The sequence below is a fragment of the Lygodium microphyllum genome, chromosome 21, assembly GCF_053477565.2.
Source record: "Lygodium microphyllum isolate KBCC chromosome 21, Lygodium_microphyllum_v1.1.10, whole genome shotgun sequence".
In the NCBI taxonomy this organism is placed as follows: Eukaryota; Viridiplantae; Streptophyta; class Polypodiopsida; order Schizaeales; family Lygodiaceae; genus Lygodium; species Lygodium microphyllum.
Genome location: NC_141155.1, coordinates 19675971 through 19703622, shown reverse-complemented (window position 1 = coordinate 19703622; position 27652 = coordinate 19675971). Strand labels below are relative to the sequence as shown.

Here is a 27652-nt window from a genome sequence, read left to right as displayed (position 1 = left end):
CAAGGTGTAGTTTGTACCATCTAACTTGCCTTCGCTGAAGGTTGGTGGACGAATCCTCAGTGTTTGAATAGCCCGTACAGCAACACCACCTCCTGCACCGCTTCCTAATGCGCCAGAACCGCTTCCGGAAGTCAACATAGTTTCTCTTTGCTGTTGAAACCTTTGCCTCTTGCACACTCTCCGATCTCTAGAGCCCCCTGGGCTCTGATACCATGTAAAAAAATTTACACGGCGCAGCGAACAGAATCTGAGAAAGAGATAGAGAGTACACAACAGATAAGATGAGAATCAGTAAATTCTTTAACTTCAAACAACTGATACAAAGATGGCTCTGTCCACCCGTGCGCTTCCATTGTGTGAAGCTTAGATGGCGATCTAGACAGAAGATAGGTGAAGAGCTTAAGGCTAGCTGGAACAATAACTCTGACTGGGTGAAAGATGAGTAATCGATGGCTGTGAAGGGGTCTAGCTTTTATAGCCTGCGAAGGCCGTGAGGTTGGCCTGACCGACCTACCATATAAGCCTCCACTAGTCGGACAGGGAATATTCCAGGAAATATTCCCTTTACCATGCGGCCGGGGGCACTGCCCCCGAACCCCCGCCAAGGGGGCCGCTGGCCCCCTTGGGACCCCCCCCCCAGCCAGGGGCTGCTTCCGCAGCCCCCGGACCCCACAATAGAGGCCCCTATTAACTCCCTTACCCTGCAACTCGATGCAATGCGCCTTGAGTTGCTACCAGCTTAACCACTCCATCTAACCCAAAGATTAGACCCACAATGGTCACCTTTTTGCCATCCGATCACATAGACCTCATCTGATATACAAGCTAGGACTCAACCAATGTCCGGGCTCACATTTGGCTTCTCCTCATAATGGGGCCCTTACAACTTTGAGCACCATGGATCATTGGTAGCACCTAATGAGGGTGGGGCATTGATCATTACAAGTTTAGATTCTGCTACCATTATAGATATAAATCTAGACTCTATTCATGGTGGCTCTTATCGCGTTGTGAATAAGAGGCAATTAGAGTTAGAAAGGATTTAAGCCATTCATGTAGCTCGCTAAATGAAGACTTGCAAATCAAGCAAATTGTGGGGCTTTGCAGTAGATCCAACTACTAGGTCTTGATAAACCCCCATCGAATCATCATGCTACAACTTTCACGCATCCTTCTCTCTTTTGTCATAGATTCACGGAATCCGGTTTTGCTAGCCTCATCTAACCAATTGCCTGAGGACCCATGAGATTGCATGGCATAAAGCCAAAGTAGTTTCCTCTTGAGTAGGGCTTATATATCTCCTCATGGGTGGAGAGGAAAAAGAGAAAATACACCTCTACATTGATCCTCATGGTTCGCAATCTCTCTCTCAATATACACATGAATATTCTCTAAGGACAAACCCATCCATCTCAAAATGTGTATTAGCCCGAAGAGGAACCTCTACAAAACTATATATAACATCAAGATTAGTGAGAACACAAATAACAACAATGTAATAACATAATAATCTATGTTTAGCCTACCCAACACCTAAGCCTAGTATATGCCTATGCAACCGAGCTTGCATCTATGCTTGGCCTAGCCTATACCCATGTATATACTTGCCTAGCCTAGCCTGGCCTATGGTTGTGCCTAGTTTGGTCTATGCTTATGCCTAGCCAAACCTAGGTCTACACCTATGCTTGCCTAGGGTAGCTTAGCCTACATCTATGCCTACCACTAGCCTACACTTAGGCCTATGTCTACACCTTGTCTAGCTTAGTCTATGCTAAACTACCTCTACATAGATGTCTTTACCTACGTTTGCCTTAGTTGTATGGCCTACACTTACATCTATACCTACTATATGCATAGCAAATGCCCAATCTTATGTCTAGCCTAGCCTATGTCTATACTTGCCTAGCCTAGCCTAGTATTACGCTTATGCAAACTTCCCTATGCTTGCTTAGTCTAGTGTCCCTTACACCTACACTTGTCTAGCCTAGTCTATGCCTAAGCCTACAATAGCCTATCCTCACTAGCTTAGCCTAGCACATGCCTAAGACTAAGCCTAGCATATGTCTATACCTACGCATAAGCCTAGCCTATAGCTACACCTAATGCTTGCCTAGTCTACACCTACGTCTATGGTCTAGCTTCGCCTAGATTATGCATGTCTAGGCTAGTCTAGCCTATGCCTACACCTAGGCTACGCTAAGCCTGCACCTACGCCTAGCTTAGGCTATGAAGAAAATTCCCTATAAAAACTCAAAGTATAGATAAATTGATGAATTGAAAAAGGGATCACCCATTCCAATACATATCACACCTCTCCTATGTTTGTGGATTGTGGACCACTCCCCTGATGACTGACTCAATGTACCACACACAGTCAAAACACAAATTTCCTCTCAACCTACCCAAAAGAAATTCAACATCTAGTCTACATCTTTGCAAAGCTCACTACATTGAGTCATGATCAACACAATTTCTATGCATTGGTATCTTTCTTCATGTACTATGTAGTGATGTTGCCCAAAGTCTTCAAAATCGACATCTCATTATTGGTTAGCATCTTCGTCACATGAAATATTAAACATTACCCATGATTCACATAAGACAAATCGGAGACGTGTATATTCACGCTTCACTCCTCCATACCTTTCTTTGCAGGTGGGTACAAGAGGATGTTCGGCTGCTCTGGAATCGTAAAACTGGTGGGGGTTTAGGAAAAACCCATAAGAGGAGTGGAACTGTCCGTAAGCCTTGCAGATCCACACAGCAAACACCCCATTTCCTCTCTGTCGGCCATGTCCACACGACGACTTCATAATCAAACAAGGTCCGAAAACTAGACTTCCCCTTCCCTAATCGATCAGATGTACGTGTTTCCCCCATTTATAAGCACTCCAACAATACAGAAATTTGAGCTCTACACTGTTTCCTCCATTTACAAGCAATCAAACAATACAGAAATTTGAGATCTATGCTAATGCACACTTCCATTGGTGTACGCCATTGCTTATACGATTTCAGATGCCTGCTTTGTTTTATTTCTTATGCAAAGAAATGGCCATTCGAAAATGCATGGTATTAGACACTTGGATATGTAGTTTAATAGCCATGTGCATACCCATGTTAATAGCTAGCTGAATACCCAAGTTAATAGGTGTTTGAATATGCATGCAAGAATAGAACAAGAATGATCATGTTAGGATAACAATAATTAGCCTTGGTACACATCACACTAGCTTGTCTATGAGACAAGAAGAGTAGTTCGATTGCCCCAACTTCAAAGCCTTAATGTTTCTTACAATTGAAAGGAACCCAAAACTTGGCAAAGAAGATCGCTATCTATTGTTATGATAAGAAGAGAGATAGGCACCAAGTGCACACAAAGGTGCAAAGATGGATAATGCACTTTTCAAGAGTTGAACAAAGCCTCCAATCTCTAGGGGCATTGATTATAAAACGCTTAATGATGGAGCAATGTGCAGACATATCACTCTTACAAGATGTAATTCCTTACGTCACAAGATTATTAAAGGAAACAAAACCTCTCACCTCACCCTATTTTAGAAATATTTGCGGCAAGTATTCCAAGGAAATCATCAATCATTTCATCCATAGCTTGTGGGGAATCATCATAGTCAATGTACGAAACCTCTCACCTCACCCTATTTTAGAAATATTTGCAACAAGTACTCCAAGGAAATCATCAGTCATTTCATCCATAGCTTGTGGGGAATCATCATGGTCAATGTAGTTATGTATTATTGTACCTTTAGTAACTATATCCGGATTAGATATTCTATTTTATCATCTAAAACAGGTAACAAGATCTAATCCATATTCAACTTATTAAAGTATGTTATAAAATAGTAATTTACTTAAGTCTATGAGAACATTTGTATAAATATTAAAGCAATGCAATATTGACCTTGTTGAGAGAATAGGATGATAAAACGCACTTTATGCCAAATCAATTCAACCATTAATAAAATAAATAGCATAATGGAGTGCACAGCCCAAGAATGAGGTACAAACGAAGATTGTACACAAAGAAAACCCTAAAGGATAGCAACAAGATCTTGGGGAAGGGGAAGCTTGGTCTAAATCCAAAGGATCCCAAAGAAGAGAAGTAAAGAGTGAGAATGTCCTACTACAATCAAATAGAAGATCAATTTCGTTATGCTCTCAAGCTAAAGGAATGGACTTCAAGCATACATGACAATGACTTAGCATGAAATTCTCATAGTGACAAGGCTACTAACATGCAAAGCTCACACAACCTTTAGCTTTGAGATCTACAATGATGTCATTCTTATTATCCAAGCAAGAACGTAGAATTCTCAATTGCCCACATTTGACGGTCATCTAAGTCGTGTCCAAAGCAATATATATCCACAAGCAACAAGGGAAATAAGAAATAGGTGATAAGTTACAAGCAAAGTTTCCAAATAACTATATTTTCACAAGGATTATCATTGAGATGCATTGAATAGGTGTTTAGGGTGATCGCTCTTCAAAGGGTGTGTCTAAATCCAACATTAGGGAAATTAGTGAGATTTTCATGGCAACATTAGAGGTGTGAATATATTGACCACTTGTACACTTGAGAATATTGGATTTACTTGTTTGTGCTTACAAACATCTACATTCGACAAGATACAAGATCCCTCAAAGGCATTAGATCATCCTTATTGATCTACCATTTATTTTCTTGAGACAAAAAAAACCTATCAATAAATATCTCAAAAATAAACTTCATAAACATAGAACAAAATGGTTACCTAAAAGGCTCCCATGGTATAACTAATATCAAATTATTCTAACGAGTGTTGGATGAACATTTACCTACACAATCTGTAAACCATATCCAAATGCTAAGAAAGGTGACTCGGCCTTCTCATGCTCGCCTTTCTCATCTCTTGTGGAAATTGAAAATCTCTGTCCATAATAGAAATTTTCTCTATATATTTTGATGCGTCATGACTCCAAATGATTTGATTTGAGCTAAAGTTTTGTGTGTAAGAAAATGATTTCCACGCACACTCGGGCACTTTGGTAATTTTCTCTATATATTTTGATGCTTCATGAATCCTAAGTTGCAAAATACATCAACAATTGAAGATTCAAAGGACAGTTTCAATGATGTTGGCTCCAAAATGCCTGATACCTTTGCATAGACTTACGATAAAACACTATTGATTAATCCTTTTAAAAGGCAGCTGATCCTTACAATCATGCAACTTACATGTGCTGCAAGTAATTTGCATCAACATAGACTGTTACAATGTGATCTTCAGACCGAAAATGCAAGTTTTTAGGCCATTTCTAAGGTTACACAAGGTCAAGACTGATCCAAACTCTTGGTAACTGGCACATAAATAAACTTGGGATAAATAATATTTGTGCTTGAATATAAACATGTAATGATTTGCATAACAACTATCGACAAAAATTACATATTTGATTTTAACAGCAGCCTAAATTTTGAATCTAAATCAAGAAAAGGAGAGATCAACAAAAATGAGCACTGATTACATATCTGTCACATCCCACAATTAGCGTTTTGAATCTAGAGCAAGAAAAGGAAAGATTCGCATAAATGAGCACTGATTCATATCTGTTGCATCCCGTTGCTGATTCTGGAATTATTACTGGGGCTGGTATTGGTTCCAGATGAGCAATCCCTAATAGTGCATCATCCTGATGCATCATCAGTGTAAAGACATCTAGCAGTAGGAACTTCAGAAAGACTCTAATCTCCATGAATGTTGCTATTTTGTAGCGAAATTCGGTATCTATGCCAACCTTGAAAACTGGCCTTTCTCTGACATGCGTGAGAGGTTTATTGCCAACTTGAAAACTGGCCTTGTTATGAAAGAGCAACTTCCACGGGCTTAACAGGTACAAAGCTTGGCTCTGCATAACCAGTATGGCTAATGTAAGATGAAAGAAAATCTACAAGATTTTATCTTCAACAAATGCATACCCTTGATGTGCTCAATGGATGGAATTACAAGAGCATATACAGGCCCATGGATCAAGACCCTAGACAAAAGGCCCAAAAGTGACTGAACACAAAAGTAGCCGCACGTTTTTCCTTGAAATGACTGAACACAAAACCACTCAGGTTGAATGATGAAAAGCAAAGGCCAAGCGACTACATTATATCCACAATAAGCTCTTCTTGATCACACCAAAAACAAGAAAACCATTCTTCACCATGAAAAGCACAGCTTTTACCTTTTTCTTTAATTAGCAATAAGATGGCCACATTCTGCAACCAGACAGAATCCCCCAAAAGGAGAGAACAACATGCACTTAAGTACATACTAGTCAGCCAACTGCCACCAAAATGACAAGAAAGGCTGCGCCATTGAACCTATCAATTGACAACAGTTGATGTTCAAACCATGCACAATTCCAAAGATGGATTTGGGTATACCTTTTAATAAAGGAGTTCCTCGAAAACAGGATCAACACTTTCACCCCACTTATTCTTGTATAAATCCAAGAGTCTCTCTGCAGGAGTTATGCCTGCAACAAACATGGAATCAGATGAGTCCTAAATCTACATATTTCAGTGTATGATAACTTATTATCAATGCTCTTATTATGCTTTACAATTGCCTTGACATAAAATGCACGACCTTGTGATGTAAAAAAAGCACTAAGGATGTTACACTAGGGACATGCACACACAAGCATGCACAGAATGTCTTCCGTCGTCTTGTGCAGAAAAAGAAGAGGGATTATCTAGCCAAAGTGGAGTCTGAGATGTATCAGCTCTTTTTGAGCAAGGACAGCAAGAAGTCATGGAGGAAATTTCATGGTAGACAACCCCCAATTTAGTTGACATCACCTACGGTTGGCATGAACATGCTAGTGCACTGTATGATGTTCCATCACAAGAGCAAATTCCCTATCCATCCAACTCTAGGCCAACACAATGTGGATTCTTTATGGACAAAATGGTGAGGTATGCTATTTGGAGGTTAAAGAATGGGAGATCACATGATCAAGATAGCCTTGTAGCAAAACATTTTGTACATGCATGTTATGCATTGGCCCTTATCTTGTCAAATATCTTCAATAGAGCTGTATGTGAGGGGTTTCTAGCAAGTTGGCGTGACCACACAATAGTGCCAATTTTTATGAGCCGAGATCCATAGGTCACTAACAACTACCACACTATTATAATTGGCCATATGCTAGCAAAGATATATGCCTCTATTGTGGAGCATGAGTTGAGTCGGTGGCTGAAACAAAGGGGATACAGTCTGCAGGACAAACTGGCTTCCACAAAGGATACAATACATTAGACCATATATTCACGCTACGGGCCTTGATCGAGGAGGGAGGATCACAAAGGCAAAATATCTATTGTTTTTTTGTGGATTTCTTCAAAGCTTTTGATATGGTACCACGTGCAAGACTCATGAAAAGGTTGCGAACCATTGGGGTCCCAAAGGATATGCAGTGGTGTATTTATACATTTTATGAGACAATGGCAGTTAGGAGTACGAGTGCTTGGAGACACAACAAACTCAGTGTCTAGAACCGTTGGTGTAAAGCAAGGTTGTCCGCTCTCTCCTTTGTTGTTTGGATTGTACATTGACGAGATTTAAGATTACATACAAAGATGGGGTGGTATGGGAGCTAGCTTGGCTAGGGTATTGATACCAATTTTGTTATATTCAAACGATATTGTGATCATCTCAAATTCACCTAAGGGGCTACAGCGACATCTAGATGCATTGCATGTGTTTTGCGAACAGAAAGGCCTCAAGGTTAATCTTGGAAATACTAAAATTATGGTATTTAATACCTCGGCAGCTTGGGTGACACGCTCAAAGCATCACTTTATGTATGACGGTCAGCCTGTGGAAATGGTTAGACAATATGTATACTTGGGGTCACTTTCAAAGGGCCACAGTTTTCATGGAAGGAGACTTCAAAGACTAGGTTTGCATGGACATTTGTAGCTTTGGGCGGAGCTCGTACCCATCACCACTGACCTGCCACCACGCCCCCCCTTTCTCCTGCCAATCATCGCTGATCTGCCACTGCGCCCCCCCCCCCCCCCCCCCCTGCCGGCCTTAGTACCTCCCCCACGCTGTCTCCTTCACCCAGCAACTTCTATCCACCGCTCCAAGCCCACCACCCTCTACGGCTCAAATCTGACGCCCCAGGCCCCCCCCCAACCCACGCACTATTCCTGATCTCCTTCACCCTGCAACTCCAAGACCCCCCCACCCGTGCGGCTTTGATCTGACGCCATCATATGTGGCGCCCGGTGCCCCCATCATCGCCAGAAAACAAACCCCCCCCTCCTCGCCATCGCCCCTCGCCCCCTGGGTTGCTCCCTCCATTTGCAGCAACACTCCCCTCACAGTACAAGAGTGTGATTGGCAGGTTCTCAGTAGGGGCATGCAATGGAAGCCTCTCGTCAGACGCTGCTGCATTCTGCGGGTGTCCCCCCAGTCAAACACCTTGCGAGCCGTCCTTTATGAGGAACAGCTCTTAGCATTCCATGCCACAGAGCTAGAGCTAAAAGAAACAGTGATCATTGGTCACGTCGTAGGACACTCCCCATCCAGGGCCCAGCTTTGGGATTGGCTTCGCTCCATGATGCTGCACATTGGCACTGCGCAGATCATGGAGGCGATTCTCATGGGGCAAGGGATCTTCATGATATGACTCACCTCGGCAGACACAGCCCATAAGCTAGTGGCCAATTCACCCTATGCTTCCACGAAGGGGGTCATCTACATGGTTCCCTGGTACAATGGCTTCACAATGGAGGCATTCGCACTCCACAACAGGTTCCTTAGACATCCGATCACCCTACTCTTCCCTAGACTAGCAATAGAGTATCGCGAGTTAGTGGAGGACTTTGGACGGCTCCTCGGCCCTCTCCTTCCCGCCTCCTTCGCAAACGCAATGACAACAACAAAAGTCCCAAAGGTACGGGTGGCAGTGAAAGAGACAAAGAGCATACCATAGTTTCTGGAGATTGAGGTAGGCGGACACTCCTTTAGGCAGCAGGTTATTGTGACTAGCCAGCGCCTGCGTTGCCATGACTTTGGGCATCAAGCAACAGATTGTACATGCTTCGGAGCCAAGGCGGCTTCGCCGATAGGCCCACAAGTGGACGGACGGCTTCACACAGGTCCAAAGACGACAGAGAGAGAGACGGCACGGCCTCAGCCGCTCACACAGCCACTGCAGCAGGGAGTAGGAGGGCGAGCGTCCCCCCCTGGCAGAGCACCACATGCCCCCCCCCCCCCCCCCCCCCCTTCTCCTCGCCCCACCCAACAAGACCACAGGCCTCCACATCCACCCCCTACGGAGATGTCACATGCCACCTCACCCGAGGGCCCACATCCCCCACACCCTCCGCCCTCCCCTCCCCCCCACAGTCCCCCCCCCCCCCCCCAACACGCCTTGTGTCTCCAACCACCCCACCATCCCTCAATCCTCCCCCTCACCACCATCTCCTCCGCCGATCAATCCCCCTGATCCCCACCCAATATAGGTGAATCCCCCCCCCACCCCAACAGGAGGTGAGGAGCCCAATACACTGACATCCTCCACGCACCAGCAACCTAGTCCCCCCCCCCCCACAGCCACCAGCTCATCCGGCCTTGCCGCTCGTCACACTTTCTCGAGATAGGCACAGTTGTACCACAGGAGTTTTTTCAGTGTGGTCTGTGGTCTTACCTGAGAGTTGCGGAGCACAGACAGTTTCCACTACCCCTGGAGGTGGGAATCTTCATGGTTCGTAAGTCAAGGAGCGGCAAGGTCCATCTACTAGCACCACCGGATGGACCAAACTATGCGTTCTTCCTTCAGACCTCTCATACAGGAAACTAGACGATGACACAGATAGAGGAGGAGGTGAAGAATCAGGTGGCAGATCACATCTCCCGCTGGATGGAAGTAGGACTGGCACTCTTCTCCCAGCAATGGCCAGGTTGCATGATGGACATAAATTGGTGGGCCGGGGCTCAGGTCCCACATCTGAGCATTATCTTTCGAGCCTCTCCACACTGGAGAGCTCTAATGGATGTGATCAAGTGGCCCCTGGCACAAGCGCAGCCCGTTTCTACCAGTGTACAGAGTCACACATCTCAACCTGGCTGATACATGCTGTAGTGGTACCACCAGGTGCATCTATCACCCCCATGGGCTACCATGGGGAAATGGAGCTCCCCGTCTAAGCCTGCAATAAAGCGTATCCGCATGCCCCATAGCTCTTCTTCTTCATCCATAGCTTCCACACCGAACAGATGGTTGTTCGGTCAGTTGCAGGTTTCTCTATGAGTTTACATCTTACATCCTGGAATGTGAACAGCCTCCACTACAGTGGAGCACGGGGTTCCAGGAAGTTGATAGTTCAACAAGAGTTGTAGCCTGCACTCACTTGATGGATCAACATCCTACTTTTACAGGAGCACAAGCTCACTCCCGTACAGGCCCAACGGGTAGGGAAGGTACTCCCAAGCAATTCACACACTTACTGGGAGCACGCCATCGGTGCCCACAGCAAGAGTAGTGGCGTATGCACCTCTATTGGCTCGAGTCTCACCGTTTGTGTGCAGGACCATGGAACGATTATGGCAGGGAGGGTTTTTTGGATCAGATTGAACATTGGGGACTCGTACCTTGGAGTCCTCAATGTCTATGCCCCTACTGAGGTTAGGAGACGCAACAGGTTTTGGGTGGAGATCATAGCAGGACTCCTAGAGGTGGACTCCTGGATTGTTGGAGGAGACTTCAATACCTTGGAGGCCTTAGAGGACCAGCAAGGCAGAGGCAGAAACTACCAGGGCATGGCTAGGGAAGAGGAGGCATGGGAGGTCTTTCTACTAGCAGTAGAAGCACGCGATACTTGAAGAGACCCTACTTTCCATAGGAGACAAAGATCGCTAGACTTTTCTTGGGAATACAAGCAGCTAGGTGGAGTTTTGCTAGAGCAACTGGACAAGTTTTATGTGGGAGAGTGGGGATGCTCTCGCGGAGGCCAAGTAGGCCAATTGGCAGGCACCACTTGCCGAGTGGGGCAAGAGGTATCAAGCTATGCCCTATATGTAGCAGTTGTGGTCCCCTTCTTTGTGTCTTCATGGAATTAAATTGATAAAAGTATTCATTTCTTCTTATGGTATTTTTTGGGGATAATCAGTAGTGGCATGTAGTAGCATGGGGAAAAACAACCTCTATCAAATTAGATGGCAATTTGGGGTTGGAGGAAACACGTGCTAGAGCATGTCAATTGGATTTCTTCTTACTGTTATGATTGTTTGATGGGCAGCCTTGGGCTATTTTAATGTTGCATTAGATCAATGAGGTATCTACTTTGGGCTATTGATTGTGCAACCCTTACCCATAGTGAAGATGCTTTTTTGGGCCAAGGCTAGTTAAAGATCTTTGATTTAAAGAGCCAGAGAAGGTTGCAGAGCCCCTATTCGAGTCGATCAATATCTGCCAGGAGGTAGCCCTACAGGCCAAGCAGCAAACCTCACACGCGGAGAGAGCACTCCAGCAGGACCTAGCAGCCACACAAAGACTCCTACAGGAGGTGTGCACAGGAGTGGCCGTCGCTGGCCTAGAGGACAGGTGCTCAGAGTTTTCATTCCGCACTTTAGCAACTTTTTGGGCGCGAAAGGGGGACATGATGTGCTAGGAGTTCTTCCAGTTGCACCAGCCCCGCACCTCAAGAGAGCATATACGCAGCCTCCGAGATCAGTATGGGAGGATTTGCTCCAGCCCAAATGAGGTGATGGAGATTGCCACTGACTACTACAGACGCCTCTTCCAGCAAGAGATAGCATCAGCCAAAGGACAGTGATGCAAACAATGGGCTGGGATCACATCCCGTCCCTCATCAGAGGAGATGGCACACTCCCTTCTAGACCCCTTCACAGAGAAGGAACTAGAGGAGGCTTTCCATGCACAGGATGGGCAGAAATGCCCGATGACCTTTCCAAGGCCTTCTTCACTACCTATTGGGAGGTGGTGAAGGACCCCCTACTGTTGGCCTTCGAGGAGATCTTAAGCTCAGGGCGAATGCTAGGGAGTCTATCGATAGGTCTTATCAATCTCCTCCCCAAAGGGGGAGACCGGTTGGAGCTATCCCACTAGAGACCGATCACCCTGTTGTCAGTGGTCTATAAGGCACTGGCCAAGATGATTGGTAGGCAACTCTGTCCTATGCTTCTAGACATCATTCATGACACACAGACAGGCTTTGTCCAAGATAGGAGCATCCTAAACAATGTCTTCACCTTCTTTGAGGCAATGGAGTGGACCCAGCACAGTGGTCAAGGATTGGCCGTACTATTCCTCGAGTTTGAGAAAGCCTATCACAGGATTGATTGGGACTTCTTAGAGGCTACCATGGTGAGGTTCGGCTTCCCCCAGGCATGGATCCGCAGGGTCTCTGCACTTTACTGATCAGCTACCAGCAGGCTTCTCATAGGTGGCAGGCGAGGAGAGGAGTTCCGGCTAGAGAGATCGGTCCAGCAAGGCTGCCCTCTCGCCCCATATCTGTTCCTACTCTTTGCAGAGGCGATGTCTTACTTCCTCAGGTCACGTGCGAGAGGGTTACATGGCCTTCGACTTCCGATGAGAGGAGACAGAGCTGCTAGACTCAGAGTATGCAGATGATACAACACTCTACATAGAGAATGATGAGCTGATGTTGGAGAGAGTGAGACTAGCTCTCAAGGTGTTTTGCACTGCAACGGGAGCAAAAATCAACTGGCGAAAGTCAGTTGGTTTCCTTACAGACCCGAATTCTAGCACAGAATGGGGTGTCCACTTCGGATTTAGATGGGTGTGTAGAGGGTAGAACGTCCATTACCTAGGATTCCAAGTGGGACTCAACATCACTCCGGCCCAGCAATTTCTTCCAATCCTCGATACTATTCGGCAGAAGCTAACTTACTGGAGCACTCCTCACCTTTTCCTAGCGGGCCGAGCCCTGGTAGTTAACCAGGTCCTCCTAGCGACGGCCTAGTACATTGCCTCGTGTTGGTGCTTTTCCTCGTCCTATGTAGTTCAGCTTCGCAGCCTCGTACGGAATTTTCTCCGGGTAGGGTCCGACAATTCCAGGGACTCTCGGGCCAAGGTGGCATGGGTGACCATCATCCAGGATCGATCTGAGGGAGGGCTTGGAATCATAGACCCAGAGTATCAGAGTCTGGCCCTTTTGGGCAAGCTAGTACTCTGTGATCTCACACCAGAAGGGCAAACATGGAAGGTCCTATTGCATGAGGGCCTCCAAGAGTGCAGACCAAGGCTTGGCGGTGATTGGAGGCCGTCCTTGGAATGGCTCTTTACAACGGCCCAGATCACACCCCCTAGATCCTCCTTCCTCTTCTGCAGCCTACTTCGTGTGTGGCAGGGCCTTCATGAGGCCCTTATTCAAAGCCCCCCAAGTTGTCAGGAGGATAGACTACCAACCGGTGATCTGGAACCCCCAAGTTAGAGATCAGGAGGGGGTACAGATTGGCAAGCGCCCCCACATCCAATGGGCTAGTTGGGAGGCCAGCCCGGCTCATACCATATCAGGACATGGCGGGAGGTATACATGATGGCGAACCAGGAGGTGTTGCAGCGGGCATCAGGATGCCACGGAGGAGTTGAGGTGAGGAGAAGGGAGATTGACACTACGATACCTTAGGAGTGGCTTGACTTCCCGATATAGTGAGGCCGAGATATATGGATGCTCAACTTTCTCACGGGCTTCGAGTTGCTATTGGATAAATCCGCACCTCATCACATCAGGTGATGATTGAAATAAGTCGATGGAGCCATGTTGCAACAAATGAGAGGATGTGCAAGGCTTGTGGATGGGAGCCAGAGACGAAGAAACACTACATGTGTAGATGCACTGTATACTATGATATCCGAGGCCATTACCATTGCCTCTTTAAGGAGGCCTTTGGACCACTAAGATGGGTGATGGACTATGAGGACCAGAGATGTCTGGGCCCTTTCTTATTGGAGCTCCAACAGTGCAAAGCAAAATTATTATGGGATCACAGGCAACCCTAGCCACATCCACCCCTCCAAAGAGCAATTACAAACTTTTTCAGTATAGCTGACCCCCTGGCCACTTAGACACTACATCTCGTACTGACAGGCACCATCGAGGAACATCATCAAGTGGCATCACAATAGACAAAGCTACAACATCATGCAAAGCATGATGCCCTAGGGTACCTACTCAGCAATGTAGACATGCTCGTATGCGACACATTCGCGTCACGATTTCTCGTTACAGATGAAGATTACCACAGTGACTCAGTCAAAGGTAGCTTGCAAAGTCTTGGTGGATTCCATACACTAAGAGGGAGATACACACTACTCTTTTCGGTTTTTCAGTTTTCCATATTTTTCATTTCACATTTCAATTTATCATGTAGACCTAGACATATTTCTGTTTTCTTCTCTGATGAGAGATGATGATACCAGTTGTATTAGTTATGGTCCCATAGGCCATTCTGGCCTTCTAGAGATGTTAATAGATCTTTCTTTCTTTCTAGGCATGTGACTCTCAAGTGGTCTGATCTGAAGAGTCCATGCAAATGGTGACCATCTCTCAAATGGTCTGATGCAAATGGTGACCATTTTACAAATGGTCTGACTTCAAGAGTCTGGCATGTGACTGTCCAATGAATATTCTGATGCGCGACTGTCCGATGAATGGTCTGCTGACATGAACTGCTGGCCTTAAAAGTCTGATGCATGACTGTCAACATGAATGGTCTGACATGAATTGCTAGTGTGAATGATTTAATGTGTGACTGCTAAAAGATGTTAGTCTAATGTATGACTACTGGCAAACCTTAGCCTCACTTAGGATGCTAAATATGTGATCACGAGCTCCGGATGCCTCCATGTGACATGCAACACCTGTACTAAATGAGACCTGTCACTGCTGTTGTGACACAGTATACAACCAGAAACCGCAGTAAATGCAGGAATACAAGTAACCTAGGACACAACATTTTCAACTGCAGCACTGTCATCACTAGGGGAACAAACCTGTGATGCCATGCTTCAGACTGCTGAAAACCTGTGATGCAACAGTCGTGACCAATTAGTTGTATCTGAAACTAATGCAGTAGCAATGCATTGGATACTGTCATGAGGGTGATGCAGTCATATATGCTCTATGATTTGATATTGCAAGTCCGATCGTGACCTGCAGCAAGTGACCTTGGTAATAATGCAGTTCTGAACACATCTAATGCAGAAAACGTATTGGAAAGAGTGAAGGCAACTGTGAGCCCTAATTACACTCCATAAAGACTTCTACAACAATTACCTCAGTACTGAATTCAGCATTCACTGTCAATTACCTCGGTACTGAATTCAGCATTGAACAGTGAATGCTACAGTGGATGTAGTCAATGTAGCAGTGATTTCTACCTCTAAATAGTGAAGGCACACATGAACCAATGGTGTCGACAACAAAGGCGATTGTGAAAGATTACGGAGCTTGCAAATGCACTGATTTGATAGTGTGTCATTACAATCAATCATGGGATGAATTATGCAGACAAATGTAAACATTAAAAAATGGAACAGGAATATTTGAAATACGAATCTGACCAAGAGCTGACACAATCACCAATGGAAGCAGTGTACCACACCCCTTCTAAGCACACACGGTATAAGACTTACCCTTATAGGGTCTGTGAGTGGGCCATCTCCCTAGGATCTGACAGGCATTATGCACCATGAATGAAAGGAAAAACAAAATTTCATCTCATGATCATCCGATAGGAATTGGAACAGAAATAGGAGAACTGGTCAAGGCTCAATTATTAGCAGATCAGAAGGCATAGATGCAAGATATGCAAATAAAGATTAAGAATTACTTGCAAACAAAATGTCATCCGAAGTGGACACATTGAAAACTAAAATGCAAAAAATGATAAAGGCTTGCAAATCTCAAACCATGGAATTGAGAGAAGAATTGAATACATTTAAGAAAACAGAAGTAAATGTGTAAGAAGAACTACTAAAGGAGAAAGAGGCACTAAAGACATGTGAACAAGAAATCCACTCATTGGCAAAAGTGGCAAAGACACCACAAAAGCAAATAGAGGAGGGGAGCTATTACATCCTTGGGTATCCAAATGGGCACTAATAGCATTGGTCACAGGAGTCATGAAGTGACTTAGTGTGAATGCACTAAGAGCACTTTGGGGTTAGGGAAGCCGAGTTCTATTTATAGGACTCAAGGCTCTAGTGTGCACATTCATTGTATGATCACCACTCTTGGTGGACACTTGGCCCATAGGCTGACACGTCCATACACCAAAATAGTGTGGACTGGTGGTACGGGATGCCATGGTAGACCATCGTTAGTAGTCGCAACGTTGTGCTCAAAATGGCATCAATCATTAGTTTTTAAGTTAGCATGTAATGTTAATGACAACATTAAGTTTAAAATTAATGTTAGATTTAATGTTATGGGTGCATTAGCATTTAATGTACTGATGTTATGGTTAATTTTTATCTTTAACATTATTCTTATACAAATTTATTATGTGTTGTTGGGGAGACAATAAGATGGTGTTAGGGAGAGAGAAACCAAGGATTTCAAGAAGAGGAGTGAAACAGAGATACACGTGGCAATTTGACATTTCATCACTACTACTGTAGGCAGCATGAACAGAATTGCAATGTGGTGGGACATACGGTGTTTGTCAAGAACAAGGAGAGAAAATGAAAGCTGCAAGCATCGTGCTGGACAAGGCATGGCTTCAGCTAATTGCGCTGGGCAAGGTGTGGATGTATGTGTCATGTTAAGTAGGGCATCACTTACCTTTTTTTACAAGTGGTGGGTGCAAAGGTGGTGCCACATGCTGCACTACACCAAAGACAAGGTGTGAGAATTGTGATGTGGCTCGTGGCTTGTTACACCTATCAAAAGGGGTGCCTCATGATTACTTACATGGGTGCCACAATTGAGAATCCATGTCCCTTTCCTTTTGATGGTGATAATATATAATATATTTGATCAAATGAGGAACCTTACTTTTTCTTTGGGTTGCTGCTAGACTATCAAAACGAGGTGTTCCACGCCCCTGTACATTCTTTAGAGGACGTCTACAAGTACGCCAAGAATTTTGGCAATACTTTGACTCCAAGTAGGGGCAACTAGTCAACAAGTGGGTCCCATCAAGCTCCCTCCACCTTCAAGTCAATGAAAACTCTATCCCCACAACATCCCATCAGTTGCCTTCAAAGTCACGTAAAAAGAAGGATGGTAAGCATAGAGCAACTCGCTGTGAGGATCGCTTTGAAGGTCATCATTTTGCATGCCATCAAACTGAGCACTTTCACAGAAACAAAGAGTGTCCACAATAAGAGAGCGAAATCAACTTCAAAAGCTTCGGGAAGCAGAATGGAGACTCCAAGCATTTCTTTTGAATTTTTAGAAGAGGATTTCTTTATTAATGCAAGTAGTTGCAATAGTTGTTTCATAAATAAAATGGTGTTTGGCCCATATGACCTTTTAAAAGTCACTAGCAATATTAATGGCTAAGCACTTACAGTGTTATTTGACAACCGTTCTATTTACAATTTTCTTTCATCTTGACTAGTGCAAAGAGTTCAACTCCACATGGTGACCAAATTGGATCTTTTGATCCCATAGTACCATGAGTCTTTGGACTTCTGATTGATAAGCTTAAACCATGTTGATGTCATCCTTGGCATTCCACGGTTCTTTGACAGATCATCATCTTTATACATGGATTATAAAGCTCATGTACTTTCTTTTTACCTTAATCGATTTCATGTGATCAAGGGCTGTCCACTCTCCAAGATCACTGAATCTAATGTACATATGATATTAGCCTTGGAATTCAATAAATGTTTTCATGATCCAAACATTGTTATCTATATACCTGTTGTCGAAAAAGTCCTATCATCAATTATACAATATCATTGTCTGTCTCAATAATAATGTTAATACTAATTCTGATATAAGTAAATATTTGGATCCGATTCTACATGAACACATTGATGTCTTTCTGTCTAATATCATGGACGGACTTGTATCTTGTATCATATCACAATACATTAGATCATAGGATCGAGATGTTTCCCTATAGCCATCTTGTCTCTCAACAACCTTATCAATTTAGACTGAAAGAGTAAGACGAGATAGCTAGGAACCTTCAAGATTACCAAGCAAAGGGCTTCTTTGAACCTATTAAACCTCATGTGGAGCGTGCCTGTATTTCCCACAAAAAAGAAGAATGGCATGATACACTCTATATAGATTAGAAGAATCTTAATAAACTCACCGTCGAGAACAAATATATGTTACCTCAAATGAATAATCTTATAAATAAGCTATATATGGTACATGTTATTTCACTAAGATTGACCTTAGGTCTAAATACCATCAGATATACAGATAGCTCCTAAGGATGTTTTAAAGGCTACGTTTTTTAGTACGATATTGACACTCAGTTTTTGGTCTTATCTTTTGGATTGAATAATACTCCCACAACTTTCCAACAGATGATGAATGATTTATTTAATCTATATCTAAAAAAAGTGGATAGTTGTTTTTCTCAACAACATACTTATGTATAGTAAGTCATTGGAGAAACATGCAAACCACATATATATTGTCTAATGTCTCTTAAGAGGAGAGCACTTGTTTCGCATGAAGCATTTACATCTCAACAAATCATCTTGATTGATGGCATCTACATTGATCCCAAAAAGGTTCGAGTAGTGCTAGATTGGCCTATTTCGAGGACCATAAGGCAAGTAAAATCTTTTTTGGATTTTACTAGCTTCTTTTGAAAGTTCATTAAGCACAATGTTATCTTTTGTTTGCAATGTTGTCTTTTGTTTGCAGCACCCTCCCCAGTTTAGTTATAGACTCTGTTAGTGACATCTTTATATGAACACAACTATTGTGTCAGCAGTGTCGCACTTATTTTTGACATTATGGTAGCATTGCCATGTAGCAAGCTATTGGGTATACTTATCAGCACCACGACTATGATACTGCATTTTCTCTCGAGAGTCCTGTTGTCCAGTATAGGAAAAATCGAGAGCAATAGGAGTTTGCACGTTATTAAGATCTTGTTTATCAATGTGAATCCTTAACACATTTGCTTAAGGGCATCCAAAGCAAGAAAAAGCATGTTAGTCCACTAAATGTTTAGACCAAGGAGCTTGATCAATGTTTTCAAACATTGAAACAATTGGTTACTACTGCAAGCGAAAGAATTGTTGGTAGTCATTCATGCGCTTGAAATTTAGCACAATTATTTGTATGGCACCCAGATCGTTACTTAGACTCCCCATCATCCATTAGAGCACCTCTTGTCAAAGTGTAGTGCATGTGGAAGTATATGACTGAACTAAAAGAAAATGAACACGAGAGAAGAGGGAGAGAGAAAAGAGACAATAAAATGCAAAACTCTACAGTAGATGAATGCTGAAATGAAGAAGGCATGAAAAAGGAAAATGTATACTCTATCATTGACTGCATGGCATGTTAGGGGAATAATGACCAGAGCAACATCCTTGGTGTCCTAACTCAGGAGGACAAACTTGATGGCTCAAACTACCTACTGTGGAGTTTTATGGTCTGTAACCTTCTTGTGGCAAAGGACTTGTGCGGCTATGTTACAAGTGATTTGCAGTGACCAGGAGGTCTTGCACCTCTTAAATGTATCTCTGCAAGCCATGCTCTCTCATCACCTAAAAAGACAAACGAATGATGATCGGGGCAGGCTGCCTATAAATAGTCATCAAAAATAACAATAAAATAATCAAGTTGGCCAGTGAAAATTGTCCAACTGCTGTACATATGCAATCCTTGAATAAAATAATGCCTAAAATGCTGCACACTAACGTGTAGCTGCCACATGGTATCCTGCACAACCTGTCTAGCATGCTTGACTACCCAGCAAAGCTGAAAATGACTTGTAGACTGCATTGAGCTGTTCGACCTAATAAATAGAAAATGTGTAATTGTGTCCTAGAGTACTAACTATACATCAATAACCTGCCAATGCTTGTCCAGGGGATAAATAAATCTCTAACTTCCCCCTTCAATTCTTGGATGGGACATATGGCTTAGGGATTTGGAGTGTTATCGAAGAATGGTCTGAGCCTTCATAAACAAATCTGCCAAGGTATCCTCCATCTTGCAATAAACCACATCAATGGTCTCATCCAAGATTTTCACCCGAACGAAATGTTATTGTATCTCAATGTGCTTCAACCTAAGCATAGAATATGGGATTCCATTCCAAAGCAATGCAACTCTCATTGTCATAATGCAGTGTAGTAGGGCCTATTTAAGGACATAAAGTTGAACAAGGTAGGTGGTGACTAGAGGGTCTTTGGTTTATCTCCTACATTCCACACGGCCATTTAGTACAAAAAGGAAGAATTGAACCCAAGTTAATGGATTAATAAAAACAAGTGGCTTACCAGTAGAGTAACCACTTGATTATGGGAAAAAAAGAAGTGGGAGAAGGCTGTACTTGCAGTTAAGAGGCTATAACAGCTATTACCAAACCCTAAAAGACAGCTCCCTTGGAAGATTGCCAAACAATGCAGAGCAGAAGTTTGGGTTGGTGACAGCCCATTTTGGGCCTCCTAGCAATAGCTGACAGCAAGAATTGCACTCCTAGACAGGGCAGCAACTGATTTGATTAGTTTTTGGTAATGATATTCTGAAGTTTCTATGGGTACATCATTCTCTCTAATCCTCTAGCCATTTCTCATCTTTCCTCAATGATTTCTAGCAATTCCAACCATTGGAGGTGGAGATTTTGAAGAATCTTTGCTATAAACCCTAATTTACAATAGAAATTAAGGTCTAACAACCTCCTCAGGAAGTCTGCTTAGATTTTGGAGGCTTAGAGACTTGAATTTGAGTCACTAAAATTGGGGAAATTTTGAAGAGATTTAGGAGGCCATTCAGGCAACGGTGATTTGGGGCTGAATTTGTCACAGAAGGAGCATAACGAAGGCCAATTCCTTGAGCAAACCAAGGGAAAATTTGGTTTGAAGGCTTGCTGGTCACTTGTGATAGCAAGAGGCAAGGAAAGCAAAGGAGATTCAAGGAATCTCAATGTATTCCATTGAGATTGCAATACTAAGCTACGCCCATGTTTGATCCAACCTTCTCTCTCTCTCTCTTTTTTTCGTAATCTTCTCTCTCTCTCTCTCTCTCTCTCTCTCTCTCTCTCTCTCTCTCTCTCTCTCTCTGCTTCAAAATCCTACGTATTCATAGAGGATTTGGATTGCAGTTATTCCAAGAATAAGTCTAGATAGTCCACATTCCAAAACTTCATGAAATAGTGCAACTTCTTGTATACTGAAGTGATTACTCATGTTTTGTTTTAGTTAATAAAATTTCTTTATCTTACCACAAGAAGAAGCTATCGTAGACTTCCCAAACCAATAGCACCTCCTCAAATTTCCATATGAAATGCAAACACTTTCTGATTGTGCCAAACCCCTGAGGCAGCTATGGCTGTTAGAAATGTATATGGTACTCTGGTGATTTAGGGGTTTCTCTAGGGAGGTGTTCATTGTGAACTCGTGTCTCAGGCATTTGTAGCCTATATAAAGGCACCCCACTTGGCATGCCCCACTTGGCATGAGCTCCTGTGCACTTATCATTACTGACTTGGTTTACTCTAGGTTGAAACTGTCTATTAGGCTGCTGGACTAGTTTTGACACTGTTAGACTGCTAGGCTGTTTCTTTCAATACCCTTGTATTGTGCACCCCTCTTGAGCAGAATCCAGGGAGATGCTGGCTGATGTTTTGTTTTTATTTTCATTCCTTGTTTTTTGGAACTTTGTATGATGTATTGGCTTTGTTGATGATTATTACTAAGGTGCCTTTAGTAGAATTTTCTTTTCATGGGAGAAAATATCTGCCTCTGGCAGTCACTAGATGTACATTTCCAAGATTTCTGTGACCTGAATGAAAGCTTGGCAAGTGAACATGTGTGATTTTAATTTGTGTTTTACTCTGTACGGTATTGGCAAATCTGGTGAAATGGTGCAACAAACCAGGTTGATGGCAGCTTGGCATTGAATACATTTTCTGCCTCTGTGTGTGTCTCCGAGGCCCATCAGCTGCCTTCCCACTAGTGCCACCTACTGTCTGCATTGAACTTTCTAAAGGTTTAGGGAATCATTTAAAAGGAAAGCTAAATTCTAACAAACATTTAGAGAGGTTACTAAACCTTTCTAAAATTCACATTAAGGTTTTCCTTTTACCTTAGGCAAAGCACAAATACTTTCAAGTAAGTAATTGCACACTTTATTGCATCTCTTGAGTTTGAGTGATTGGCTCCACATTCATGTTTGGCCTTTGATGCAGGATATACAAGGTGTTTAAATCATCCCAACCTTTGGTAAGCCACGGGCCGTCTTGTCATGAGCTGCCTTCTGAAGGTACTTGTGGTTGAGGTGATTGAAACAAGCATGCCACACAAGTGGGTAACTCAGTCTGGGACTTACAAAAAAGGAGATCATTTGAGAGAGCCATTTTGCTCTTCAACATGTAGATGCCATGCTCCTCATAGAATTGACACACCATCACATGTCTAGCCATCTTGGATCCAGAAATAGTTAGCATCAAACTCTACAAGCAGGCCCAAGCTTCAGGTCTTGTTTATTGACAAGAGTTGGAAGCCAAGATCGGGTGCATCTTCGATATGAAAGCACTGCCATGTCCATTTGGAATGATCCGAATCTCTCCAATGCCACGACTTGGAACTAAGGAATTGTTGAGAATAAAAACTTTGCCTTGCATTGAACAGAAGTGCAAAATCCTTCCTTTGACGGAGTCATGTAGCATAAAGCACCATTGTCCACGATCAATGCCACATCCTTGGAGGGTGATGACTCCAGCACCTCCAAAAGTAGAAACATAGATCAAGATGGAGCAGCCATTGCTCATGGGAATCCTTCTTGGATGTCCCCTTCTTGTCTTTCTTGCACTTGTTTGGGTACTTCTTGAAGTGGCTTGTCTTACCACATTTGTGGTAGATGGACTCCTCTTTGGATTTGTCCTCCTCTTCCTTGCCCTTTCTTCTCTGAGTTTGCATTTTGACCTATCAAAGCCTCCATATTCCCCTTCAAGAGAGAATGTAGCTTTGGGTCGATGCTCCTGATCCAACATCGTGGCACTAACTCTTCCCATATGATGTTATCAACTTGTTTAGAGCTTGGATGTGATCAAAGAAGAGTAAAACCCACTATATTGAGAGGGTAAGTGTATCAACAATCTTGCAGCCATATTTTTGGAGGAGACCACCTTCCCTACCTAGAGAATCTCCTGCTAGAGCTATTGCAGCTGGTTGGTGTGATCTTTTGTTGATGTAGACTTGTTTAGATCCTAAGCTTGCATCAGAACCTCCAAGTACACCCATTCCATGGGCGTCAACTGGTTGTATAGCTGCTCCAATGTTAAGCAATGACTGCGTGCATGAGAGAAATATGAAGGAATAAATGCAAGCATTTGATTTTTCTCAATGCACATGGGTCTTTTCCAAATCAACATCCTTAGATGCAGAAAGAGGGTTGGTATCCTTACCCATTGGATAGTTGGTCTTCTTGATCACCATCTCTGCAAGATCACAAGACTCCAAAATGGCCTCCATCATCAACTTTGAGAAGTTGAAGTTGTCTCCATCTAGTTTTTGATCCTAGGGAAGTGTAGGTAGAAGGGGACCTTATGGTCCAAGAGGGCCCAAGACACACCAAGATGGTGTGGACTAGTGGTATGGGACATTGGTACTTGGGATGCGGTTGTGAACCGGAGTATTGCTACCTCCTAGGCTTGAGGGTGAGCCTATCTAGCTCTATGGCTAAGAGACGAGTCTAATGCCCAATCCCTTCATGTTAGCGGATAAAGCGTGTGTCGTATCTCATGTGTAAGTTGGATCCTAGGTGGGCATTCCAAGGGTTCTCTCCATCTAAGCCCGTTCATTGTAAACCTCTCCTCCATCTAGTGGTGATTGCTCTGCTATAACTCTCCTCCTATGACAGAGGCTGTCAAGAAACAGGTATGATGTGATACCATTTCAAGATATGTGGCAATGCAAAGAGACAGTAGGATGGTATGTACGGCAAATATTGAGAGAGGAGAGAAACTAAGAAACACAAGAAGAACCCGATGATGATGCACTAAATCATACTATGAGAAGGAAAGCTAATACAACAGAGCCGAAGCTCAAAAGATAACTGCACTATCATGTCTCACGCAAGGACCAACACTTGTGGGGAATCTGCACAGTGAAGGAAGTAAAACCCGGTCCTCCAAGCAATGGCCTATCGAAGTAATCACTGGAAGGTGGAGGATAGCTATCGAGGGAGCGTCCAACTATAGTCCCCTAATACCGTCGGAGATGAGGAATAAGATCACCAGCACAATCCTCAAATGCCAAGGAGATGGCTTGGGCAGCAATCGCAAATCCCTAAGTGTGTCAGAGTTTTCCAGTGCAAGGAGAGCGGTCCAAATGATGGCACCATGTGCCGGATGATGACACCAAGTGTGGAGGAAGTCCCCAAGCAGCAAAACGCAAAGACCAAGGGCTCAAGGTGTTGACGCCAGGGGAAAGAAGACTGATGCCAAGTGTTGAAAAGCCGATGCCAAGTGGAGAGAGCCAACACCATGCAGAGGGAAGACCTCCAAACCGCAAAACGCAAATGCCAAGGTGATACTAGACTGATGGGAGTTGATGCTTGTTGATGAAGAGCCTCCAGATGCTGCTGCAAACACAGGAAGTAGGATGACGCCAAATGATGGAGACTGACTCCTCGATAAGAAAAGCTAGTGTCTAATGAGGGAAGATGATGCCAGGGTGAGTAAAGAGTAGAGATGGCCACGAACTACGATGTCCTTTGATAGGGGTGTGGGCAACATGGTAGCCAGGAGTTTTGAAGATGGCAAGATAGGAAATGGGTTTCAAAATAGTTTCCTAAAGTATTAATTTTTAGGAAACATCTAAAAAACGCTTCTTATCTACATAGTAAAAAATATGGGTTATAGAACACATATACATGAAATACTCAAAGAAGTAATCCTACCTATCCATTATCTATATGACCAATGATCAAATTGTACACTATAAGCATGAAAACAATATCAAACCTTCAAGAAAATAGGTGTTACTGACTAGTTGTAAATCACATTTCGGTTTATGACTGTTGACATCCTTATCAATGATTGTTAACATAAATTTAAAAGGAAAATTTAAGTATCATTTTAAAGCAAGGATTAAAGTAGCAAGCATAAATAAAATCATTGAAGTAATGAAGTGTCAAACAAATCCAAAGCCTCAAGAACCTTGTTAAATATTCAATACAAAAATGGATAATGAAAATTACTAATAGCCAATCCTAAGACCTAGAGAATGTATCATGAGTCATGACTCATCTTGCATGTCCTTTTCACTGTCCTCAATCTCCTCCTCCTCCTCCTCATCACTCTTGTTGCTAGAGTTGGAGCTCTCAAGTAGATCCTCGTACATAGCTACAACAACACTTATGCGAGCTGCAATACAAGTATGAGGAGTATCTTATAGCTCGAAGAGGCATTATAAGCTCCTCATAAGGGTGGAGTGCAAATTGTTGATGGACTGTCTAAAAGGCTGTAGTCTATCATGATTCATGAATCCCAAGGTTTTAGGTAGAAGGCACAATTGCAAGGGGAAAACACCACTTTCTGGTGCTTTCACAACGAGAAAAAGTTGCTTTCATGATAGAGTATACTTTTTTGGGCCAAAACGTCACTTTCAAGCCACTTACATTTTTTTGATATATTAGAAATACCTCAAAAAGTTAACAAACGTTGCTTACCCATTTTGTACATTTCCTACCTTAGGAAATGTATTTCCATGCAACTATGGCGAGCAAAAGTGGCGTGGAGAGAGTGTCGGAGTGACAAAAGAAGAGGAGGGAAGAATGACTAAAGTGGAGTATGGAATGAATGGAGTGGCGGCTTATTTATAGGCATAAGCTGTCTAGAGTGGTGCGACACTGAGTGGGCACCTACTAATGAAGTAACCAAAATATGGACATCGGCTCTATTTTCGGCTGTCAGTGTGAAACCCTAATTGAAGTGTGAAAACTGAAGAAGTGGTTTCTCAATAGAGGCTCGATCCCCAAATAGGAGCTCCTTATAAGAGTATTGGTGTAACCAATGTGTCAAAAAGACAAAGCTTCGTGCAAGGTTCTTGGCACTGTATATGCATGCATTGGTTCTCCATGGCTCCTAATGCTGCATAGCCTTAGGTTAGCCTATCCTTAGTTGCTCTCATCATTGTAAATCTCAACCTTGCAAAAGTAATCTCAAGATAGTTGTATCTTTGCTAGGAGCTAGGAATGGTAATGGGAATGAGACTCTTTGGAATAGGGGGAGTGCCTAGGGTCAGGGACTGGGAATTGAGGGAAATGGCATGTGAATATACATATTATATATGTACAAATATAAATATAAATTAAAAATTTTCAAAAGACACTTGAAACCTAGAGATTGGAAATGCATAGAAATCATTGATAAGCCATATACCAGTTACCAAACAGTCTAAAACAGTTAGATTTCAGTACTCTAATCACAAAATCAGTCATATGCTATATACACATAATTTATGAATCAATCTATTAACTCTCAAGACTTAATTTATATATCAGTCTATTCCAAAATCAGCCATAATCCATGAAATTGGAGACAAGATTCAAATCATAATAATCAGCAATGGTGCATAAGTAATAATCAAACATAAGTCTAAAAGATGGGTATTGCCATAGTTGCCAAGAAACCCGTTTCATAAGGTTAGGAGACTCATTTCATAACTACGTGTTTCATAAATATATGAAACACCTATTTTAAACCCGTTTCATAAGGTTAGGAGACTCATTTCATAACTACGTGTTTCATAAATATATGAAACACCTATTTTAAACTTTCACAAATGCCATACCCTAAATGTCTTGGAACTTTTGTAATCAACATTTATCATGGATTTATTTAACACATTGACATGGATATTGGCATTGATTGTTTTGAGTTGTTATCCATGATTATTGCATATATTAATGATGGCTTGTTTTACAGCTAAAGTTGATGTTGGGTATGGATACTGGGCCATGATACATGCAAATATTGGTGCTATATTGAATGTTCATTTGCATTGTATAGATATATGAATCATGTCAATCTTTGATTTGTATGTCATATGAGTCCTATGTATATGTATATAAAAACTTTCATGCAAATATTGGTGCTATATTGAATGTTCATTGGCATTGTATAGATATATGAATCATGTCAATCTTTGATTTGTATGTCATATGAGTCCTATGTATATGTATATAAAAACTTTCATACTTTTTTTCATCTCGAACGAAACCCCTTTCTAACATTTACAAAAACTATTATGAGACCTATGAAACCCATTTCATACCTCCTATTTCAAAAACCCTTGACAATAAAGCCCCAAAATATGCATTGAAGATGCAAGTTATGAGAGCTACTAGTTGATGTTGAGTCAATACTCATGGCCTAGCCAATTTAATTGTTGGCTGATTAGATTATTTTTTCGAACATGAAATAATTATTTAATTATTTTT

General features: G+C 42.7%; 1 protein-coding gene across 1 annotated transcript in view; it reads right to left on the bottom strand.

Moving 5' to 3' along the window:
• Window positions 1-5198: 5198 nt before the first annotated feature.
• Window positions 5199-27652, bottom strand: part of GSH1 (glutamate-cysteine ligase) — a 102742-nt gene continuing 80288 nt past the window's right edge. Inside the window, exons 15-16 of the mRNA XM_087661470.1 lie at window positions 6437-6528; window positions 5199-5910 (exon numbers count right to left, since the gene is read on the bottom strand). Of these exons, the coding sequence (XP_087517596.1) occupies window positions 6440-6528 (89 nt within the window). The 3' untranslated portion in view covers window positions 5199-5910; window positions 6437-6439. The remainder of the gene's footprint in view (window positions 5911-6436; window positions 6529-27652) is intronic.